At 45.0% G+C, this 24928-nt stretch overlaps 1 protein-coding gene across 2 annotated transcripts in view; it reads left to right on the forward strand.

Annotated features, from left to right (window-relative positions):
• Positions 1-24928, forward strand: part of PLXNA4 (plexin A4) — a 406242-nt gene that overhangs the window by 324650 nt on the left and 56664 nt on the right. For both annotated transcript variants that reach the window (XM_038186736.2, XM_072041406.1), the window contains exons 11-17: positions 2853-2949; positions 5412-5602; positions 11284-11435; positions 12049-12166; positions 17183-17319; positions 19000-19167; positions 24831-24924. In XM_038186736.2, the coding sequence (XP_038042664.1) occupies positions 2853-2949; positions 5412-5602; positions 11284-11435; positions 12049-12166; positions 17183-17319; positions 19000-19167; positions 24831-24924 (957 nt within the window). The remainder of the gene's footprint in view (positions 1-2852; positions 2950-5411; positions 5603-11283; positions 11436-12048; positions 12167-17182; positions 17320-18999; positions 19168-24830; positions 24925-24928) is intronic.

Raw genomic sequence — 24928 nt, forward strand, 5'->3', positions numbered from 1 at the left:
TCTGGATCAATTCTACCGAGTTAACAACCCTAATGTGTGTTTGCCCCCAGTGCCACAGGCAGATAAGATGTAAAATCCCAGCTGGGCTCCTGCTGTTGGCACTGGGATTCTCAGTGGGATGAAAGGCTCGGGGGGACTCCAGCTGCCTGTCCCTTGGCAGCCCTGCCTAGGCTCTGCTAACAGATAAATCCCAGTGCACACAGATGAGGATCTTCCGAGGCAGAAATTAATGCTTTCTCATGCACCTACGGATTCAACTTGCGACTTAAGGGTGACCAGCCATTCTGCACATACGCTCCTTCCCATTTCCAATCAACGTTTGCCAAGTGCCATGCAAAGCAGGCGTTAGCAAAGCTCCTGACTGGCAGCAGATTAATTATTCTTTACTTTTCAGACGCTCTCCTTCCCACTCCAGCCTCCCCATCCTTGCTCCTCGCTCCGTAAAGCTGTGAAAAGTCGGCCTTGTGAGTCCAAGCGGCTCCGCATCATCTTGCATCTTGCTGGCAGTGACACCGAGGAGTGTCATAAAAATGCTAATACCGGATGAGGCTGGCGGGCACAGCCCTATCACGCAGGACTCGGATAACCCGCGGCAGCTCTTTACTTCCATGGTAACCACAAAGCTCATGCCCATAAATACCCTACAACTAGATCATAATCACAGGGGCCTGCGGATTACCGGCTAATTGTGTTTAGTTTGTCCAAACAGAAATTACCGTGCGACTAGCACTCACTCTGCCGTAATGGACAGAAATCACCATATATGATTTGCTCTGCAATTATATGGCAATTAGTGGATACAGGAAAACCTGCCTCTGAAGGTTCAGAGCTTTGACATCTCTGTGGAAAACCATGCTGAGACCTTGGCGACGGGGATTTTTTTTGTGGTCCCTAGGACATATCCAGGAAAACCAGGCAGCTTATTGAACTGTATTTAATCTCATAGTGGGGAACACACTTCTTTATTTAGGAGAGGGAGTTTGTCCTGCTGTAGATCCCAGTTCTGTGGGATATTCCTGATCTCAAGATAGTAAATTCTTACAAGTACTGCAGTCGGTAGCAGTGTCTCTTCCCTTTGTGCCTTGTTCCCATTCTGTCCTTTAAGCAACCATCTCTGTGATGCATCCTCTCCTCTCCCTTGTAGGAGGCTTTTTGCCTTTGCATGAAGTGCTGGGTGGAAGCTGCTGGTGGAGGCAAGTGGTGGGGTCTGACGGGCAACCGAGTGAACTCTGTGTGAACTGACTTAGGATAAACCAAAATCTGGCTGAAAAAAAACACGCCAAGTACCACGTGTCTGAGTTCACCAAGTGGGGGGCTGGAAACAGCCCCCAGAGACCAGCTTCCATTTCCTTCATTAAGGCCAGATCCGTGTACCTTGACTGTGCCTGACAAGTATTTGTTTAAGTCTGTCTAACTCTCTCAAAAGATTTCTAAGCTTTTCTTAATTCATATTTGCTGGAAACTGGATACCCTCTACACCAGCTGAAGCTTTTCTGGTTCTGAACAGGGAAAAATAATTGCCTCCTGGGGCTTGTGTGTGTAAGAAACTCTGTCTAGTGCATCCCCAAACGAGATTTGCTTGTTTTTTTGGCAGCAATATGGCACTGTTGATTCACAATCTGCTTGCGATCTCCAGCAGTCCCCAGACCATTTTCTGCAGCACTGGCCAGTCACTCCAATTTCGTATTTGTTTGCATCGATTTCTCCTACCGAAGACTACTTGCTGCTTGCCTGTGCTGAATTTCACTTTGTTGACTTTGGCCCCGTTCTACAAATTGTCAAGTTTGTTTTCAATTCCTAACCCTGCCTTTGGATGTTCTTCCACTTTCTCCCTGAACAGAGTCATTCACCAAAGCTGTTAACATGGTCTGCAGTCCGTCAACCAAGTCAGCAGTGGAAATACTGAATAATGCCAGACCCAGAGCAAATCTCCGTTTGAAACACTCTCCCAGCCCAACAATGAATTATTTGATTTGGGACCATTTTTGGCAGCCCGTTCATATACCTTATGGTTGATTCTTTTAGATCATATTTCCCTAGCTTGTTTATGGGAATCTCCTGCAGGACAGTAGCAAATACTCTACTGAAATCTAGATAAATCACATCTGCTGCCACCCCTTTATCCACAAAGCCATTAAGCCTGTCAAAAAAGGAAATTAGATGGGGCTGACACAATTTGTTCTTGACAAATCTATGCTGGCTGATTTTTATCACCTTATCATCTTGCAGGTGCTTATAAATTGATTGTTTAATAATTTGATGTACTTTCTTTCTGAGAAGCCGAGTTAGCCTGACAGGTCTATAATTACACAGAACCTCCATCTTCCCCCTTTTTAAGGCATTTCCAAGTTACGCTCATTCCTTGCTTTCTAAGACCTCACTCAGCACCCAAGAGCTCTTCAAACTAACACTCGTGTAGATAACCTTAGATACAAACCCAGCACCTACAGAGTACACAGCAGAGGTATATTTCGATGGCACATCCACAGTGCCTTAGAGGTGCACCCAAGAGTTGGCAAAATATTCCTCAGAGCTGTGACAGAAGGTACTTTGCCAACCCTATAATGTGCAGATATGCTGAAATCACAGAATATTCACCTAATAGATAAGACTTATGTTGAGATGGACATGGCTTGCTCCATTGAGAACCACAACTTTGAGAGCTTCCCATGGCCTTCTTGGAGGTAACAACAGGTAGGGAGGTAGGTGACAGCTCCATTTCTCTTGTTCACAGCTTGTGGTATCAATTCTTGCCCACCACAGGACCCTTCCCAACCTTTGGGCATGAAGTTAGGCTGCCTTTGTTTTTTTGTGTTTTTTTTTTTTTTTACCTTTTGCTCTCCCACTTCTAGTATTCGTACGAAGGGATGGAGATTAACAGCCTGCCAGTGGAGCTGACGGTTGTGTGGAACGGGAATTTCAACATCGACAACCCAGCACAGAACAAAGGTAAAAAGAATTATTTCAACTTGTCCTTGGAAGCAGTAACCTTAGCAACGGGCCTCATCGCTCCCTACACTTAACAAAGCCGCCACCATCTCCTCGTGCTGTCTGGTGCAGACTTGTTCTCTGCACCCTGCAAATTACCAATTTTTATTATTTTTTTTGTGTGCTTTTCCCCTGGAGAAGTACAACTCTCCCTCCCACTCGCATGGCTTTCCCCTTCATCACCTTTCCGCTTCTCCCCACTTTTTTTGTATCTTGTGTCTTTGCCCCTCCTTCTCGTGCTTTCTCCCCCTCTTCTATTTCCCCTGCAATGATGCCCTTTGAGTTAACACGCCAGGAGATCAGGCACTCTCTGCTCAGAGGTGATGTGGTAATGAACAGGGCAAGGGCGAGGGGGAGGAGAAAGGCTGCAGCCTCGCCAGGGGGAAAAGGTTGAACAAAGCAAAACCGCAATGGCAAAGGACCCAGACCCACCTCCTGCCCAGAGCTCAGCTCTATTTAATTACCATGGATGGCACGAGGTTGATGTGTCTCTCGCAGAGGGTCATTGCTTCTCCAACCCAGAGACAGGGATTTTAGCTGGAGATGGAGGGTCCAGACATATCCTCTTCTTCTTGTCCTTCACCCTCAAGCACCTGGAGCTGTTTGCATCAGGCTCCCTCTCCCCTCAGCCTCTTACAGCTCAGACCTGCAGGCTTTCCTCCTCACACCACCACCCCTCAGAAATTTCTCCCTCCCTCACTTCGCCTTCCCTTTTTCTTGGACACTTCCTACTACTCATCCCACTCCCTATCAGGTGTTCCCCTGCTCCTCTCACACCATCTCGCACCCATCCTTGAGCTGAGCTGACCCCTTTCCCCGCTGCATGACCCTTTTCCATCAAAGGGATAGTCTGGATTATACCATCATGTTTTGGGGCAGAAAGGCAACAGCCACATGCATGTGGAAGCCCCACATGGGCATAGAGCTTTATTTACTAGCACAAAAGTAGTGGTTAAAAGCAGAATTTTTGACAGCGTTGCAAACGAGCAAACTTTCTTCTCTGGAAAATCAAGAGGGAGAGGCAGAGGCAAGATTAGATCCAGTGTCTTTCTCAGTGCAGTTGCAGGATGATCATTCACCACTTTTATAGTCAGCATCACAGAAGCTGGGCTGGTGGGCTGAAAGGCTGAACTCACCCAAAAATTGTGAGCAGATCAGCTCAAAAAAATTGAGGGAAAGTAACAGGAAAATAAGGAAGCACCAGAATCCCAGGAGGCCTGCAGTGCACTGTGATTGACAGATGTTTTGAAAACTTTTCTTGCAACCAGCCTGGAGAAATAAAAAGGTTTTTTTTTCCTTGCCTTCGCCAATACCTGCTGATTTTTGGGAGAGCAGGGTGCAGGTATGGAGAGCTGAAGCTTTTCAGCACACATATCTAAAGCCTTCGAGCTTTTGAACTGTGCATAATAATAACCACAGACAAGACTTTAGTCACTTACCGACATGGCAAAACAGAAGTACAAAGGGAAAATCCCCCATCTTACAATGAAAACCACCAACACCCACACAAATACACAGATAAGCTGGCTTGAAAGCCTCAATTCTGCCATCTTCAGCCTCGGGGAGGAGACTTTTGCTATCAGCCCCCTCTGCAACTCAGGCCTCAGTTTACACATCTGTAAAATAAGGATAAATAGCAGGATCTTATGTCATAGAACTGCAAAAATGTTAAGCTTTATTTGGAAAAAAAAAAAAAAAAAAAAGCTTTGACTGCCTCTAATCACTTATTAGCAGCCCGAGACGGAGCTAAGCACTAATCTTTACTGTCTGTATTAGAGGAGGATCAACTTAGTACTTCAAAGTGTAAAACAGCCTGAATTTTTGGAGCAGAAGAAAGGGGAAAAGCTGATTGAAAATTCCTGGATTCAGCTTCATACCAGACCATTGTGGTTTTTATTATTCTCTCTTGGGATTTATGTTAAGGGAGAAACCTGAGTGACTGTACCTTGCTAGTGAGTGGTGGGTCAGGTGTTCCAGGAAAATTCCCCGGCGTCAAGTTTAGGTTATGGGTAGAGCAGGTTTAGGAAAGCACTTGAAGATGGAGAGCTGAGGCTGAGATTGGTGGTAGGGTCACATATTCTAAGAAAAAGGATGGGTCCAAGGCCACATCACTGCCCAAGCACTTTTCTTCCCAACCTCCTGCTTGCAGCCCATCGCCTTACTGAGGGCAGCACCCCTTCTGCTTTTACCTCCCAAAAACATCTTGCATGGGGGATGAACTCCAACAAGTACAGTTTATTTCACTGAGAATTTAAGCATTTTATCCCCCATTATTTACCCCTTTGGAGAAGTCCCACCCTGCCTGTAGGACGAGCATCCCAGAACTCCTTCCCCCCTCTCACCTCACTACACCCCCCGACATCCCACCACTCACCCATCTTGTCTGCATCTCTGAGGTCCTCTCCCTTTTCCTATCCCCACAGTTCACCTGTACAAGTGTGGGGCCATGCGTGACAGCTGTGGTTTGTGCCTGAAAGCCGACCCGGACTTCGAGTGTGGCTGGTGTGAGGGGCAGAACCAGTGCACGCTGAAGCAGCACTGCCCAGCCCAGGAGAGCCAGTGGCTGGAGTTGTCCAGCACCAAGGGCAAATGCACCAACCCCAAGATCACAGATGTAAGTCACGGATCTGCAAGCTGGTTTATTTTCCTGATTTGGCTTTGGGGAAGGTCAGTGCTGGGTAACACAGAGCCTGCGAGCTGCCCACGCAGGGCTGGCAGATACCACGTGAGGCCTTTAGGAGGCCTGGGCCTTCTGGAGGTGAGACAAGACACCTGGGGGCATCTCAAATCGACTACTTGGGAGTTATCAAATGAAGGCTGAAAAAGCCTCTCTGGCCAGACTGGTCGAGAGGAGAAGCTGAGCGATCCCAGAGTGTTTGGAGCTTTGCTGACAGGAGGCCAAGGAAGAGGGCAGGGTGTAGTTTGTGCCTCCTGGCAGCAGGATGCAGACAGCATCACTGTCCAGGAGAAAAAATAAATAAATAAAATAAAATGAAATGAAATAAAATAAAATAAAATAAAATAAAATAAAATAAAATAAAATAAAATAAAATAAAATAAAATAAAATAAAATAAAATAAAATAAAATAAACACACAAAAAACAAACAAACAAACAAAAAAAAAAAACAAGATTCCACTAACTCCAGCAGAGTAACTCTTTTCTGTTTGCTTGGCTGACTTTGCAAGGTAAAAGACAGCCTTGTTGATCAATCAAAGCCCTGTGCGATTGTCAACCTTCCCTTCCGAAGGCTCAAGGAGAAGGCAGGCTCAGGCCAGGTCTAAGGGAAATTTGGAAATCACCTAGAAATTAAGTGATAAAGGGAGAGTGAGGGCAAGGCTGGGTGGACCTTGCAAGGTAACAAGGTCCCTGAGAAGGTTTCCTGTTGATTGTGCTGACTGGGCCAAAGGGAGAGTAAGGGGCAAGGTGCAAAGGGGTTAGAGAATAAAAAGGTGATAGAAAGAGGAAACGAAGGTAGAGACAGCAAGGGGGGAAAACTAAAGTGATGTTATCTGCTCTTAGGATGCCTCTGCCATCATGATGGACAGCATTTGCAAGGTCACATCCATGCAGATTGACATATCTGAGCAATGATAATGGGAAGTACACCCTTACCAACTGCCCCCTGCCATAAGCATTTCCCAGTCACCGTACTTTAATTAACACGAGTAAACTTTCAGAGTGGATAAGGCTTTATTTGCAACTGAGGACAGCAAGGAAGAAAATGAGACAGAGAAGAGAAAGAACAATGAGGAAAATCTGGCCTCCATGGCGCCTCTGCTTTAATATGAAATAATAAATGGGTTATTTTCCTAGAAACTAAGAGAAGTTTTTTCAATTGTATTTAATTAAGAATCAAAAGATGTGGGTGTCATGGCCCTAAATAGTGTCCATGGATGGAGGTTTTGTGTGAGCAAAGTCTGGGTAGGATCTGTTTTTCCTAGATGCCATTGAAAGGAGCGCCTCTTATTTTGTTTCTGTCCATCTTCCTGCAGTCTGTCACTCTTCAAAGTACCCAGTGAGTTGGATTGCCAAAGCACCGTACTAATTATGGTGTTTCCAAGGTGGAGATCCCCACCACAGCTGCATTTGTCTGCAGCTGGTCTTTCTGAACCCACCCGAAGCTGTGAAGCCAAGCCCAGAGACAGCCAGAATGAACAGCTACTTTGAAAGTTCACTTCTGAGGCCTTGCGAATTATAGGGAGCTGAGGGGAAACCTTTTCTGAATCTTTTCCAATTCTCAAACCTTGGGAAAGGTTCAGAATTGTTATAGAGATTCACAGATTTTAGTACTGGGGAGGTGTCCGATGGCCAACCAAAGCTGAAGTCCAAACCACAAGGGCTTGACCTTGCAGTAATGTGCTGCTCTGCAGGTCCATCCATATTTCTCCACCATGCTTTGAACCCAAACCCAGCACCTACGGTCTCTTTACAAAGTGAAAACCACTCATTCTCCGTGTTACAGCTCCAGAAGGGATACGCTTCTAATTCTGCTGGCATTTCCTCCAGCAGCTCCCAAAGCTCGCACAGATCATTGCAATATTCACTCATGAAATATTCCAACTGTCTGGTGAGATCGTAAGTAGCTCTTGGAAAGTCTTTTTTTCTGAGCCATTAGCATGGAAGTAATCTCGAGTGACTGGATATATATTGCAGCTAATGGCACGTCTGGAGCGGTTGGTAAGAGCAAGTGTAGTCTGGCCAGGAGCCAGGGAAATATCCGTGGAGGCGAGGGAGGAGAAATAACACGTGTCCTCACACTTGCACAGGCACACACACACACGCATGCACCCCAGCACACAGCTTCCCACAACCTGCACTTATTTCCTGGCTCCTGCGTTTATATTGCCACTCAGTGAAATTAAAGGACTTAGGGGCTCTCTCAGCCATGAAAACCTTCCGTCGGAGTGACAAGCGGTGGCATTAGGCTGATGCTAGCAGGGGGCGTAAATTGTGATGCGGCATCATAGCTCTGGGTCTCGGAGAGAAAGCTGAGGCTCCCTGGCAGCTTTTGTATCCCTGGCTGCATTCCCCTCTGCAAAACTGACAGGTCTCATTCCAGATTTTTACACCTGTGATAGGAACAGGCTCTTTCTCCCTCGCTGTGAAAACAGTGCAGTAGCACCTTCTTCTTGTTGTAGGCATCTGTGGGAGTGAAGTGAGCTGGGGTTAAAAATCTCCCGTACGCTCCTGGGAGAATCCCAAGTCCACCCGTTTTTAAGGAAATATGTGGGCTTTGCAGCTTCAAAAATTATAAAAAAAAAATAATGCATTGTTTAATTGGGGATTTTCAGGGGTGTTGTGCTGACCTCGATCTAGGAAGTTTCCTGTTGACACTTTTTGATTCATCACAATTTTTTAAAATTCCCATGGAAGGAGGATCATAATGTTTCCGCTGAGTTTCTGTGACTTTTGTCTCAAACTCACCCCTCGTTCTACAAAATAAAGGACTTCTTCTAGCAAGATGTTCCTTTTTACACTACACATCCTTTTATTCTTTGTAATGACATTAGTTATACCATCAAAAAAATCCTCTCTTGACATGCTGTGGGATACATTCCACATACTAGCAAGTGCTTTCAAGGATAGGTGAACCCTAATTAGCCACAGACCTACATTACTAGACACCTACCTTACTGGAACAGGTAAAAACTACTTGATAGCAAGTTTAATAACCATAAAAAGGTAGCAAAACATTTCATGGGGAACTGAGTTCTTTTCTAAAAAAAGAGTCTAATACATAAGGAAATAAAATAAAACCTTGAAATTGTGATTTAACTTTCTCTTTTCACTTTTAGTACATCTTAGGATGGTTTTGTATGATATGGTGCGGTCTGCACCATTATCTAGGTATTATCTAGCCTTTCATCATCATTCATATAAAGTGTTTTGTTTTATCGGAAGGGGATTAACTGATGTCTGCGAAATAAATATTTCAAATATAAAACTTTGCTTGAATAGATACCTATTAAAGATTCAAAATCAAAATATTTTGGAATTGCCATTTTTGGGAAATAGCTCAAGTTTTCATTTCTGAGTCCCCAGCTGAGACAATCGGTATTAGTTTATCCTCGAATAGAAATTCCATTTTTATTCTTTTTTTTTTTTTAAGATATGTTCCTCATTTTCTGGATGATAATCACAAATGCCTCTCTTTTTCTGTTTCTTTTTACCCATCTTCTGCTTGTCTATCATCATCATAGGCCACACAAAGGTGAAACCTTCAGCCAACCCAAATAAATCTCATCTGTCTGTTTTATGAATGTTGTGATATTTTCTTTTCAGGCTTAAGCAGTATCCCTCAGCATCTCTAGTTTGGATGAAAAGCAAAGATTTTGATGAATTTCGCTTTATGCTAATGCTTCCTTTCATGGTTTCCTACCCAGACCGTTGCAGAGGACTTGTGGTGCAGAAGTTGTGTCAACACCAGACAAACCTAGAGGATCCAGCCCTTGTCATCATCCGTGTTATTAAATTGTTGACATCTGTAGGCTCTCTGTATAGTCAAAGCAAAGACATAGCCATATGGGAGGTGGTTTTTGGTACCTAATATTAAATACCCTAGAATAAAGTATCCTCTAGAGGTTCCAGGGCCTGTCTCCATTTATTAAAGATGGACTTGGCAGGACACAGGAACAGGCTGCCCACAGAAGCTGTGGCTGCCCCATCCCTGGAAGGTTCAAGGCCAGGTTGGATGGGGCTTTGGGTGACCTGATTTAGTGGGAGGAGGACTGGAATTAGATGGGCTTTCAGGTCCCTTCCAACCCAAGCCATTCAATGCTTCTGTGATTCTACAGCCTAAAAATTAGCCTCTCGGTCAAAATTAGTCTAACTGTGGTGCCAGACTCAGGGCTGAGAAGCGGTCAAGGGCAGTCCTGCTCATGCCAATGCCTCAGCTTTGCCTGCCAGTCACACTGCTAGGCAAAGGTCTAGCTGCCAGACCTGGATTCCCAGTTGGCAGGGCCATTGGCCATCGGGTACTGACCTCAGAAAGGGAATTCCCCCGTCCTCACTGCAGGGAGAACCTTGCCAGTGCTGGCAGATGGCAGCCACGACATCCCGAATGGGCGGCAGGAAATACCCTTTGAAAGCAGCATTAGAGGATCCTTTCAGCTCGCCAGTCATATGGCAAAACATTTGGGCACCGTAAATAATTGGAAAGGCAGAAACGAGATAATTAAGGGCCGGCCCCATGATTTCCATGCTGTTTCAATGTTGAGGAGACATCTACAAGGCTAATTTTCACCTTGCTCTGAACCAGGGTGATAGATGCAATGCAGAGTGCTCTCCCACTTACACCCCCCACTCTGCATGGGCTGGAAATATTGCATGGAGATAGCTCGGGGTGCAGGCTGGAGTCCTGAAATGGGAAAAAGTGAGCTCTGGAGCTTGGGTGGTGAGCTTAGTGAGATGCAGCAATCCTGCCCCTCTTAAAGTCTGATGAAGGTCCAGACTGGTGAGCAAATGTCATGCCACCAACCACCACAACTCTTAAGACATTCGTCCATTTAATTCTGGGGCTCAGGGACCAAGAGCCAAGAGTCCTCCACCCCACAAACACCATGTTACCATCACTGCCCTTCCACTGGACCCAGCTCTTCCATGAGGGCAGCTGGGTTTTTTTGGAGAAGTGTTGGCACATAGCAGCTGCTGCTACTGTCCCTGTCACTGTCTGCCTGCTCTGTACCTAACCTGGCACTCTGTTTCCATTGTGTCTGAGCTGTTTTGTTGTTGTTGTTGTTTTCTGATGGACATTTTTAGCTGAGTTCGTCAGCAATGTTCAATATCTCGTTCCAGAACAAATCAAAAACTCCTTGTGCTTTGGGTTTTTTGTACTTTTTGTACAGTGTCTGGCTAAAGCCACTTACGTCCTTTCCAGATAAATTCACTATGTCCTTTTCTTGTTCTTTCTTACATTTTTTTGTACCGTGGCCCACTCCTGACTTTTTGCAATTTATGTCTATAAAGTGCGGAACTCAGCTGCAACACTAGAAACTCTTGGTCCTATCTCAAAGACATTTCTTTCTCTTGCTGTTTTGCAAGTAGTCTAAAGAGAAGAAATGAGATACGAGGCAGGAGGCTGGACCATGTGTGAAACAATGCATTTGCAAGGGAGCTGGACCCAGTGATATATCTGGAGTAGGCTGGTTACTTCAGTTGATCAATATTCATAACTATGAAAGTCTTTAGTGGTCACAAAGAAGCCTCGTACTGCCTCTTCATTCACCCAGCAGGATGCTGATATCTTTACGTAGGTAGCCTAATTATTCTCCTATTTCTTGACTTGTTTCTCCAGATCAATCCGGTGACAGGCCCTCGTGAAGGAGGGACCAAAGTGACCATCCGGGGGGAGAATCTGGGGCTGGAGTTTAGAGACATCGCATCTCACGTCAAGGTGGCTGGAGTGGAGTGCAAACCGCTGGTGGAAGGGTACATCCCAGCAGAGCAGTAAGTTGGGTGTGTGGCAGACACTGGGCCACAGCACACCTACTACCAGTTATTACTACGTGTAGGGTCTTTGAGGAATTCATTCTCCCTCTTTTTCCTGAAATCCCAAGAAGATATCATTCCTCTCTTAACAGCTCAGGAGTTAATAATCCATTTATTACCATATTTAGATTGCATATTTTGGGTGATCTTTATGTCATATGCCATAAAGTTACCTATTTTTCAAATAACATCCACCATACGAGTGTTCAATCCCAGTTTGTGGGGCAGCAGCCCCAAAAAGCAGCTTTCTCCGTGCAGAAATGATCAAGTCCTACAGCTGCAAAGCTGTCCACCATACACAGACATGACCTCTGCCCAGAATTTGTCTATACAATGAAGTGAAGGTATGATGGTTTACACCAGCTAAATATCTGCTCACTGCCAACAGACAAAAAGCATCATTCTTTAAAGACTAACTCAGTGCACAGTTTAGATCCTGGACTAGAAAGCAGCAGATGGGTTAAGTCTACAGCCCATTCCCCAAGAATGTGGGCTGTTTCCTCTGCTTTCTCCCCACCTAGACTGCAAAACCATCTCTAAAACCTTGCCTCTGGTTCTGTTTCCTTCACAGGATAGTATGTGAGATGGGGGAGGCCAAGCCGAGCCAGCATGCTGGATTTGTGGAGATCTGTGTGGCCGAATGCAAACCCGAGTTCATGGCCAGGTCTTCACAGCTCTACTACTTCATGGTAAGATCCTGCAGGAAGATATCCTGGGCCCTGAAGGTCCTCACACCTGGTTCGTTTCTCTGTGTCCGTCTGTTCTCCTTGACCAAATTCAGCCTCTGAGCCCTTCACTACCATCCTGAGCACTCCAAGTTGTTCCTTTCATTTCCTTTTGAAAATTTTTCATGAGCAAAAATAGCTTGCTCAATTAATGTTTTAACAGTCTAATAATAGTCCAGATTATTAGTCCAGTTACAGTTAGATACAGCCATGGTCCAAATTAGTACAAAAAATCCTCATTAATAGTTAAAAGTGCTATATAGAATAGAAAATTAAATAAAAAAAAGGGGGAAGAAAAAAAGGAAAAAAAAAAACCTTCCTGGTATCTCTCTTTTCCTTGGTGGGATGTTAGCCCTGCCAGCATCCTGAAGGTGTACAGTTCAAGGGGTGCTTGTGTTAGGTGGTCTTCTAGGTGTCCAGGAGAAGCAGTGCTAGAAGCACTAGATCAGGAGGGACGAGGTGAGGCTGCGAGTGAGCTGTAAGGTATTACTGGGGCCATTTACAGCCCCAAATACTAAAAATTTCCAGATTTTCCAAAACAGAAGGATTCCTATTGTAAGTGGCCACCTTTAGCAGGTCATCTGGAGTCTGCTCTGTTTTTAAACAGCATTCAAATTGTAACCATGCTTCTCTTTTTAGAGATGCTGGTGGGGTTCATAGATTGGTGTGATACATTCTCTGTCTAGGACATCAGCTTGTAAAGCAGTCAGAGGGGATCCGGGCCTGATCCTGCACTGCCACAGAGGTTCAAGATCAGCATGAAATGTAGCTTTTCCATGGTGAAAGCCTCGTGGAGAGTAACAGAGCTCAGTAAATGTTGTGCATGCGACTTGTTTTGCTCCATTCTCTCCCTTTCTGTCCATCTTTCTTGCCCAAGAGACCTGCTTATTCCTGTAAGACCCCTTGCTGGGGACAGGCAAGCATTGACTGCCCTTGCTCTGTGCAGATTGTGAAGGTCTGAGATGAGAGGGTCTCTTTGTTTCCATCCGATTCTCTCAACTCCTGCAAGGGAATGGGCCTTTTCTAAAATAATTCACATGCCCAAGTATCTTTTTATGGTAAAGGGAACTAGTAATGAATGCAAATCTCTCAGATTTCCCCCTTGAGCTACAGGGATCTCTGTATTTTCCAATGTCACTCAGGTGTTACAGTGGTTGGGGCACAGAGATGCCTCAAGAGGTGGCCCCCACCACGCCGACAGAAGGGCTCTTTCCAGGACATTACACTTCAGCACGTCACCTTTGCTACTCTTGGAATTACTGTCTGACTTTGATCATCCGTGTCCATCTGTGACAGCTTTTCCCTTTGCTTGCTGGCTTTCCGGCTGCCAGCTCTCCCAGCCGTGCATGAGCATGAAGCCAACAGGGTTTTCTCTGCTGCATACCTTGATACCTTTGTGCTAGACAGAATAAAACACCGGTGCTCCCCAGCCTGCCCATCATACGCCCTCTCCCGTGTCCACTGCTTTCGTAGCAGGAGCTGTGTTCATTGGCGTGGCTTGGCTCCCTCCCATATTCTGCCAGGAGAGTAGAGATGTTGTTGCACACACTGCACACCTTGGCATCTGGCAGTGGTGGGTGGCAGCTTTACAGGGAGGAAGATGTTTGAGAGCTACAGCAGGGCATCTCACGGGAGTTAAATGCCACTTGCTGACGCATAGCAAATCCTCTGGAAATTACTTTTGCAAAAGGTATGAAGCCAAGCAAGGTCAAACCTGGCCGATAGTTTCAGCCTCCCCCTCTCCTGCGAGAAATGGAAAGGCTGATGCTTTGAATTCAACAGAATCCTTAATTTCGGTGCTTTAAAAAAGAGGCAGTTTAATTTAGAGATGCTAGAACCGTTCTTCCCAACATTTCTAACCAGAACTTTTGAATTCAAAATGCTGTTAGTTTGTTTTTAACTGGTCTGTGATCAAAAATGCAAATTGCATTAGAGAGTTCAATAAGCCAAAAGGGAAACAAAGCTTTTGGTTGCGGGCTGAAATGAAATTTATGATGATCTAAATGAAAATCATTTCTTTGTTTCCTCTCCCTCTTTTTATGTTACCTGTTTTGTTGCTATGATTTTATTGCTGTTGTCTTTCAATCCAAGAAATTTTACCTTTTCTTTTTTTCTTCTTCCTTTTTTTTTTTTTTTTTCCCAAATCAGATGCTGAATTGAGTTTGTATTCTGTCTCTGGCTCAGTGCAGGTGCTGTGGGGTGATCTGGTTGCTTTTCTTCTGGACCTGCTCCTATAATCCTTGTTCCAGGAGAGCATTTTGAGCAGATCTTCCTACTACTTTGGGTTGAGAGGGGGCTGCATGCTGCCCCTCCTGCTGCTGCCATTGACCTAATAGAAAGGACAATGGGGTGCATGAGCTGCCTGTGAGCCATGTCTTGCTCTGCCCTTGTCCTCAGGAGGAATGACCTGGGAACCAAGGTCTTGATGTGCACCATGAGGTCAGTTTAGACACAGCTCTGAGGGCGGCTTCTCTGCCCACAGCTTATGCCAAGGAGGTAGAAGAGGCAAGTAAAAGGTTGGGGAGCAGAGGAAAATGGTCAAATCCCTAGAAAGATATAGGAGATTTTCTGAACTCCTCTTTCCCTCACTGTCACTGCCCACTTCAGCCTGTTGCAGATCCACTAGACCCCCATGCATTTTCCATCACCTTTCACCAGCCAGGAGATGGTGAACAGTCTGGAGGCTGAGTTTAACTGCAAACACACTGTGCAATATTTATGAACGCCACTGTGAATAATTAATGGTTTATCACAACTTGGAAAGCTCAGCCACAAAGCCTTTTGTAAGATCGGCATGAGATACATCGGTGCTTTGCCAAGGAGCATCACTGATGTAATTTGGGTCTGCAAGAACCGTGAATTGAACATGAGCATTTTATCAGCTATTGAGGAGAAGGGCAGATGTGCCCATCAAGTACTGGGACAAGGGCTTTGGGTCTTTAACTCAAATGTCCCACTGTGGTTTGTAAAGTAGATACTGCTGCTGGGCAGCTGTGTGCCACCAAGCTGGCAATTCTCAACCCATTTTTTATGGATGGGAAGTCATCTCCCAGTAGAAACCTCATGGTCAGCCACAACTTGTATTTGAGTTACGGCCATCAATGAGGAAGAGGAGTTGCCACCACAGCACGAGGCAGTACCCTAAAGATAGAGAAGCACAACAAACTGAAGACCCAGCTCTTTTTGCACCTTGTATCCCAATAATATCTGCTGGAGAATATTCTTAGACAAGTGTAAAAAATAGGGCAGTTTTTGTTTCTTTCTTCTTGTACGTCCTCCCAACCTTCAGAAACTGATAAATGAGCAACTTCTCGAGGCAAAACAGTTTTAAATTCACCATGTCACAAACAGGCAAGTGTGAACACAAGAAAAGTCCAGCTCTGTCAATATTTTTTTTTCTACTGGTCAGTATCTCTGATTTTGGAGTTCAGCTCTGTCTCCAAACAGTAACTTCATTTTGAACAAAAGCAAAGTGGAAACTTCGCCACTGTTTTTCAAAATGGTTAGCCATAAGGGCACAAGGACGGAGAGAGCTCCGTGTGTGTGAAAGGGGGAGCTCTGGTGTGTGTCAGGCAGTTTTATGAACGGGGATTAATGGTCTCCAAAGCTCAATAAGGTGACTGCATGATGTACCTGCTCATTCGGAGATGTTGAGGAGAGCTTCAAGCATTTGTGTCATCATTCTTAGAGAGGAAAAAAAGAAAAAAAAAAAGAAAAAAACACCTTCATTTAAATGCATATAGTGGCTTTTCACTTGGGACTGAGTGGAAAGTTTTTCTATTAAAATGCAAATGAAAGAATAAACTGTAACTCCAAATTTCTCCCTGAAAATGGATGTCTCCTCTCTGCATTGTGGTAACAGGGTGATCTGTGCCTTCAGAGTACAAGCATTTTATCTTGCTTTTGGGAAGAATAGAGAGTAGGAAGGCAAGAAAAAGGTTTGAGATTTGGGGCCTCTAAAGGAATTATGCCCTCTTTTTGATATATTAATGCAATACTGTGTTATGTTTGGAAAAGAGGCTGAGACAATCAGCAGAAACAGAAAAAAAAATGTTCGTATGGGCAATGCTCTTCTTTCTTATGGCTGTAGTATTTCAGAGCACACCTTAACATGAGTGACGCTGTGCAGTATTAGTGCAGGACACAAATGCAGTACAAGACTGTTTCAGAGTCAAAGTCTGAAAAGAGAGAGAAAGAGAAAGACCTGGGGTCGTGTGGTGTGCCCATGGGAGAGACAGAACACAAGCTCCCAGCTTTAGGACTACAAGATGGTCAGCTCTCTTCCTTCCCAGGGAAAAGGCTGTGAGCACGGGGAAATTTTTAGGCATCCTCCTAAGCTGTACAGCAGGTCCTCTGCCCGTGGTAGATCAATAACCTTTAGAGTAATCTTAAAATCATAGAAATCATTGAAAAGACCTAAGATCGTCAAGTCCAACAGTTCACCTAGCACTACCAAGCCTACCACTGAACCATGTCCCTAAGCACCTGCTGGCTTTTATCACTTGTGAGCTCTGCAGTTTTCTCCAGAGGCAAAGGGCCACCATTAAGATCAAACAAGGCAGTCTGAGATCCAGCTTATCTTGCAAAAGTGGCGTTGCATAATAGCAAAAAATCTCCTGAGCTCTATCAAATGGGCAGCGGAGATGGGAGGTCGTGGCTGCAGCTGATCCAGGCATGGAACTGACTTTGGAAGCACACAGTATTTTCTAGTGGGTATAAGGGCAGGCCTTATTTTGCAAAGTGAAACCAGACTGGGGTTAGGTCTGAGTTCATCTCACCAAAGTCAGCATTCAAGCAGTTTCTATTAAAGGACTGGAGTCATTCAACTCTCCTCTTTTAGCAGGAAAATATGGGCATCTTCTGAAGTTCACCTAACGTGGCTAACCCCCTGGGTGCGCCTACCTTTCTCCAGCACTAAAAAGAGAGAGGGAAAGTACCTTTGTTATTCTGTGTTTTCAGCATCACCCTTTGCTTTTACAGACTCTGACGCTCTCTGATCTCAAGCCGAAGCGGGGGCCCGTGTCGGGTGGCACCCAGGTGACAATTACGGGCAACAACCTCAACGCAGGCAGCAACGTCATCGTGACCTTTGGGCGACAACCTTGCCTCTTCTACAGGTACAGAGGAGTCCTTCCTACCTTATATACCTGAACCTGAAAGATGTGAGCAATCGCAGACAGGAGACTTCTCCTGCAGCCCAAATACCCCATCCTTCGAGTGACTCTTCTGCTTGTAACCACGTCTGTTCTGCCATGGAAAAGAGCATTCTGCTCTGTGCTCCGTCGGTACAACTGCAATTGGCATGTTTTTTTGGGGGGGGGAGAACAGTATTTATTTCATTATTTTGATTGGTATTTGATGGGCTTTTTCCATGGCCCCTTGTCAAATTTCACTGCAATTCTCCATGGTCCCATGTTTTGCTACTTGCTCTGAGGGTACATAATTTAAAAGATTCATTTTCATGTCCCTGCTTTAGAAGAGGCAAAAAAAAAGAAAATCTGACAACACCAATTTTAAGTATTAAAACACCTCCCTGTTAGCCTAGAATAGTCCCATGGTGCTAAGAAATGGATGACTTGCAGCATTTCAGCTCGGGGTTGGCTCCTGTTCAATTGCAGTTCAGAGAGGCTTAATGTCAGTGTTACCTGCTGAATGTTCCCTGATCCCTGTGAGAATGAGCCTAAATCCAGTTCCCAGGGGCTCCTGCAGCTCCAAACTACCCAGTGCAATGCACTTTGCTGCCAGTATTGGTGGAAGCTCAAGACAAAGCTGGCACAATTTCTCCCTGCTTCTCCTTGGCAGAAGAAGGGTCCATTCAGAGGGGACCTGGGACCTGGGACCAAGGTCTTGGGGCAAAGCGCTTCCCTCTCCAGGATGCTGGAATCCTCTTTAGCTGCCTGTCAGGACTGTGGCGTGATTTAACATCTATAATTCAGGAGGGTGAAGTCACAGCTTGTGATTTAAAAGAACAAGCGGGAACCACAGCTGCTTGGAGTTGCTTATTAAAGAGGCTGAGGAGTTTTAGAAGGCATTGACAATGCTTGGACTTTTGATGAAATTTGAAGAGCACCTGGAGGCTGAATGCCATGCTGCAAGGGAAGGATGAACCCTTCTTCATCCTTCTAGGGATATAAGATGAATCTGTGTCACAAATCACAGTGCTGGGAAGGCTGGGGGTGTTTGGGGACTGAATTTTTGGCTCTTTATGGAAGGCAATGCCACTGCAAAATTCAGACCTGGAGCTGGTTTTGAGCCAGTCCCCAAAGGAAGACTTTTATGCGGAATCCATTTTAAGTAAAACCATAAAATTCTTCCCACTACATTAGCACTTCCCATGCAGAAGTCTCAGGCATGTTGCAAACTGCAGTTAAACAAGCCTTACAGTCCTAATGCAAAGTCAACTTTATTATCCCAGACTGGATAGCTGAGGTGCAAACACCCCCTTTTACGAGCTGCTGCTGCATGTGCCTGCAGGCAGGAAGGAAACATCCATCATGTGTTTAATCACACAGAAACATTTCTGGAGCGAGGTCTGGTTTGGACTTCCCTTGGGATTCGGTTTATATTCTGAGACCTGAGTAAAGGTGGCTCTTGTGGTTTTGTTTAAACCAGTGAAAAGGCAATGTCACTTCCTCAGCTGAACGTGTCACACTGTTCCCAGCATATTCCTGCAGCAGCGAGCTTCTCCACCTCACAGGGAATAGGCTAAGGTCAGAGGACTTAAGCTGGGCTGTTATTGGCACTATTGATTTGCTGCTGGCAGAGCCTGGTTTACATTTACTCGCTTCTGCTCACAGGAGATCCACCAAACACATTGTCTGTAACACCACTGCCTCGGATGAAGGCTTTGAGAAGGTGAAGGTGTCTGTGAGGGTGGACAAGGCCAAGATACATCAGGAGCTGCAGTACGAGTATGTGGAGGATCCAACCATCCTGAGGATTGAGCCTGAGTGGAGCATCTTCAGGTGAGCATCCCGGGAACGCACCCTACAAGCTTCCCTCATTTTCTCCTGCAGCACTGGTATGTTTGTGATGGTCTTTGATATAGGAAAGTGCTTTCCAAGATCCCACTTCCAGATCTGGTGGACTTGCCTCTTGGGAAGACAATAAATGCCAACAATGCTCTCTGTATTCACTGTAGCAACTTGGATTTCCATAGCCTCCTAGGACAAAATTTCCAAAGAGCCTTGTGAGGGATGGGCAGGAGTCATGTTCTTTCTCAAAATCAACTTGGTGCAGTCCAAAGCTAAATGAACCCTCATTAGCAGACTACAGCTTCCTTGCTGGCTTAATGCAGCAAAATCTCACCAGAAGCTTGCCCTGGGGACTTCATGTTTTAATTACAAAGGCAGGTACTGCAGGTCTCCAGCCCGATGTTGAAGCTTTCTCCCTCTTTACTGCAGCTTGGTGTTCATCTCCAGTACCCAGATACTCCCTCAGAGGTATCACACTCCCCTGGGGCTGTTGTGTTCCTAAAGGCTGCAATTCTTTTTTCCTGGTCATGGCTATGTTTTGGGTTCCTTTGGGCTGGGTCCACTTTTTTTTTATGGTGACAGGGCCAGTCAAATATCCATTAGCCTCTTAGACCCAGACATAAACATCATGACTGTGCTTAGAGAAGGGAATAGCCCTTGGGTTTGAAAGCAATTCCCAACTTCTCACAGCTTTAGTGTACCTACTGCCTTAGGAATAAGTATTGCTTGTTTGACTATCATGCCTGAAAACCCCAAGGCCATCTCCTGAGATGAAATACAAAGGGAGCCCAGATCCCTGTCCTACCAAAGGGTCTTCCTCCTTGCTAGGCATCCCTTTTGCTCTTCAATTCATTGATGCTTTTTTGGTGAATTCAGAAGTTTTGTGATGTGTCTGAGAACAGCATTTGCTCTGGTTGTGGAAGGCATCAAAGTGTTACCCAAATGCTCTCTGAATCCTGCAGAAATAGTCTCAGAAAGAGGAAATAGACATTAAATGCACTGGTATTTCCTTGAAAAGATACAAAATAAGAAATCTTAGTGTCCTTTCATTCATCCACTTTAGCTCTCTGCTCCCCTGTCAAACCGGACTGATTGGAGTATCTGGGGATTAGGAGCAGGACTCGTAAATCCCCTCAGTTCAGCTCCCCTCCAGAAGATGTTTTCACAAATCAATTAGTGCCTTTAATTACCATGAGGGAATTTACCGATTTAGCCGGATTGAATCTTTACACGTTGGGCTCGGAGCTTTAGTGTCTGGATTTTCCATTTGGAGGTTTTATTTTCAGTCAGAGTTCAGGTTATCAGTGAAATGAGAAATCGCTTTACTCCCTTCCTTATTAAAGTGAGTTTAGTGCTGCTTAAAAGGTGTAAGATTGACAGCCCAGGAGAGTGAATTCCCCTTTTATCCCCAGGAAAGTTACAGAACGGGGCCCTTCCTTCACCTGGCTTCGAGCCTGGCTGGGAGGTGAGAGAAGAAGCTCTCCAGAGCCTTTTTGCTCCCTGGTTTCTCTTCTGAAGCTCCCAGCAAGAGACAAAGAAACAGCCAAGGAGAGGCTGGAGGTTGAATGGCCAAGCTTTGCCTGGCCCTGAGGGGCATCCCTTTGCTTTCTGCCACAGATCTCCCATCCTCCTCCCAGCATAAAGCAAACTAGGAGGAAGAGGTGCTTGTTTCACGTGTGTCAGCTTATTTGCAGGGTGTGTAGCTGCTAGGGTGGATGACTGGGACTCTGTCTCATCATTCAGGTACAGCCTCTAGCTTTTATTCTCCTTGGTATCTCTAAAATAGAAAGCATCCACTTGATCACTAGCAGGAGACTAATTTTAACCAGATCTACCCACCGCACCTCTGCCTTTGTGCCCTTTCTTTTGCACTTTCGAATTATTTTGAATTATAACCTTGGAGGGGGGGTGCGGAGAAAGAAGATGCAGTATCCAGGATTCCCTCTGTGGTTCAGGGTGTCTGAGACCATTTTTTGGATTGTCACTGTTTAAGCCGCGGAGCTCCATACTGAGGTTGTAATGGAGACAAAGCAAGGCATCCACAGAGAGATGGATAAAAGTGCAGCCAGCTCAGCTACTGGGAATCAAACAAGAAATAAGTTAGCCGAGAGACACGTGGATCTGGAGATAGACCGAGGAGGCTCTTCCTTGCTATATTTGTTATGCAGTATGATTCATTACAGCAAATCTCTGATTCATCACTCCTGGCTGTGGGGCTAAGCTGTTTTGAGGGATAGATGATTGCTACTAAACCAGCTTTGCAAAATTAGTGAATGAATGTACCCAGACTGGCTTAAAACCTTCTCAAGTGCCATTTTCCAAGACAATAAAGAAAAGATTACTGCTAATTTACTCACATAGCCAAAAAAAATGAGTCATGCTGGGCTGGCAGGTACCTGGAATTTTATAAGGCTCCATTAATACATTTGATCTGGGTTTGATTTGAATTACGTCCAGCAATTATCCAAGTCTGCAGAGAGAAAATTACGCTTAGAGCTTTAGGGACCAAAAAAAGAAAAAAAAAAAAAAGAGTTAAATTAAGAAAGCTCTTAGTCTTAGCACCTCTGACATTTTGCTGAGGAGTGTCTGTCACTACTCTGATCTGGGTGAGAAGTGGCTACAGCTGGGCATTCACCCACAGCCACAGAAGGCAATGGCTACCAGTTTTCACATGAAGGCAAACAGCAGCTGAATTTGCTGGATTTGCAAGCCAGAGTGAGTTTTCAGGTGATGTCTCCAGTGAACAGAATTGCTTTGGCTTTTTTATTATTATTATTATTTTTTATTTCAGAGAGAAGGCCCCTCTCTGTTCCTCTGCTGTAGCTTTGCTTTGTAAGTGTGGTTGGAGCCTGCAAGCTCGATTTCCAAAACAAATACAGAATTTTTAACACGTGGTTTAAAAACTGTGTGCACAGACTCGGTTGATTAAATAAAAGGATTTATTTATATATACACACACTCATATATAGATATGTATATATGCACACACATTTGATATGTCTGGAACACATAAAACTGTTGAGTAAATATACAAAATCCCTTCTAGTCTGAATCAGCAGAGATTTGTAAAAATAATAAATACTAATTAAAATAATAAAGGCCCACAGCCAAAAGTCCAGAAGAAGCAGGACAATGGAGAAACAAAAATTTGCTTTATGCCCTTCTCGTCTGGTTCTTGACAAGCCAGGTCTCCCTGGATGATGTCAGGAACACTTAGCGTGAAGATGCATTTTTGGGAGGGTGTATTTTTCTCTGTAAGGAAGGGATGGGAAGCTCTCTTATGAATAAGAACTTGAGGTACTCTGCAGAACTCAAAACATGGTCCCAAAGCATGGTCCATGGATCAGTCTGTACAGCCTTTTCTTGCAAGACCATAAGGAACCTCTCAGAGAAGTATCACAGGAGCACCTGCAGGATGACACAGTTGTGACAACACTCATGGGTAGAGCTCATGGCTTCACCACAAGCTATTGAGAAAGATTTGGGGTTTGTGGTCAGAGCTATGATCACACCTTTGCTATGCTGGAGTTTAGGAAAAAAAAAGTGTCTCCTTGTCTTGAAAAGATTTTATTTTATTTTTTATACCTTTTATTGCAATGAAACCGCTGTCTTCACACCACCTTTCCTGCACCAATTCTTAAGATGACTTCAAATTTGCAGGGTTCTTGGTCAAAGTCATGTTTAAACTAGTAAATACTTAGTTCAGGGCTATCCTCAGACCTGAAGCCAGCTAGCTTGCATAGCCCCGGTCTATACCACCAAATAATCTTTCTCCTTGAAATGCAGCATATCTTCATCCTTTCTGATTATTGGGAGTGCTCCCTGGCCCTTGCCATGCCGTGAACATGACCAGGCATTGCCTGGGAGGGTAGTAAGGCAGTTTAAACCAAGCCAGGGTACTGCTAACAGCTTAAAAGCATGGATGGCCACCACCCAGTGTTAGAGCTGGTGTCCTGGCCCTGTTTGGGTTATCGGGGTGGAAGCAGCTAGAAGGGCTGAAGCACAGTCCCAGCTCTCTGCAGCCAGCTCTCTGACACCTGATAGCCACACTGCTGAGCAGAGGTGTATATCTGCCTTAATTCCTACCTACCTCATCTGTTTAATAATAAAACATAAACGGGGAACATACAAAACAAAAGTTAAAACTGGGAGAGATTTGTTGACCAGCCTAGGTTTCTGCCTTACAGTTTATTTATTCCCTGGTGTTTTCTCCGGTCTCATTTGTAATGCACTTGTTTCACATTTCATGCATGTAGAGGTTTACCTACAGGCAGGAAAGGGATGCTGGGCTTTCTTTTCCCAGTCCCTCATAAATCCAGCTGATTTCTGCGTGGCTTTCCCTCCCATTCTCAGCAAAGGGCTCCAGGAAATAATTTGAAGCCTGGACGGTTTCCAAGGGGAGTTACAGATGCAGGTGCTGAAACAGATGAGAATGCTCCTCATCCCTGGGAAACCTTCAGCTCCGTAGCAGAGACTGGGCATTGATGATGTTTCCTCACCCTCCCTTGGCTGTCTGAGCCCTGAGAACTGAGGTTTTTGCTTTCTCAGATAACTCTTCCCCATCCAGCCCTTGCACCACCTTCCCCCTGCAGCGGGTATCCATGGGCTGCAAGGGGAGAGCTGACCCTCGCAGGGAAGCGCTGCTTTGTTTTGGGATGGCCAAACCTGCCTGTGGCTTCCCCTCCATGCAGAGTTCAAAGCCAACCCACACATTTATTCCTACTGAGGCCTGTGAATGCTCCTTTGCACTTTCCTTCCTCCCTCTCCTACACACAAGAGGCAAGGGAATGGAAAGAGGGTTGAAAGCTGTTTCCTTCTGGTGAGGCTGACTGCAGGGAATGAAAAAGGCTCTGTCTCCATTTCCCCTTCTGACGCTGGGCTGAGGGAGATGTTATAAAAGCAATAACATCAACTAAATGTAGGGTCATGGCTTGTATGAATCAACTTTCTCAGGAAATCACATTTTGGCTGAGCAAAAGGACAGAGAGATTAGAAATCTCTACTCTGTCAAATGTTGGTGCTACACACTTTGCAGAGCATATCTGCTTGGTTCACTAAATGAAGCCAAGCAAATGCCTTATTCAGACCAAGTCTGAAGACTTTGGCTCCGTTTCTTCTAGACGTGGTGGGACTGAAGTAGGTGGCTCCGTGAAGTGGCATTTCCTTACTCAGAATGATGATTTCTGTAGCAAGTTTAATATGAAAGACAGAGATACAGACCCCAAACAAGGCAGAACTGAATCCTCAAGGGTTGTTTGCACTGGACAGTTTCTATAAGTTTTTTTTTAAGCTCCCTCATTTACATGGTATAGAAAATACCATCTATGGACCATTCTGAAAAGCCTCTTCTAGATTTACTCCTCATTGCCAAAGTTGTGGTTGCTGAGTCCTGACCATGAGGAGCACACAGATGCTGATTGATGTGTCAGTTTTGGCAAGCATGCAGTTTTACTTCTTTCTCCATCTATAAATTAATGAAAAAATCCTATTTGGTTTGCTTCACTTTGCTTAGTGTTCTTTCCTAGAGGTCTGTGAGATGTGGTCAGGCACTTTGCAATAAACATTTAGGCAAACAGACATCCCACTGCTGGTTTAATATCAGGACTGGTGTGTATTAGATGGTTTATGCTTTTCTTTCATTCCATCTCCTCTAGTGGCAACACGCCCATTGCTGTGTGGGGAACTCACCTAGACCTGATCCAGAACCCCCAGATCCGGGCAAAGCACGGTGGAAAGGAACACGTCAACGTGA

This window comes from Anas platyrhynchos, chromosome 1 (assembly GCF_047663525.1).
Source record: "Anas platyrhynchos isolate ZD024472 breed Pekin duck chromosome 1, IASCAAS_PekinDuck_T2T, whole genome shotgun sequence".
NCBI classification, from domain to species: domain Eukaryota; kingdom Metazoa; phylum Chordata; class Aves; order Anseriformes; family Anatidae; genus Anas; species Anas platyrhynchos.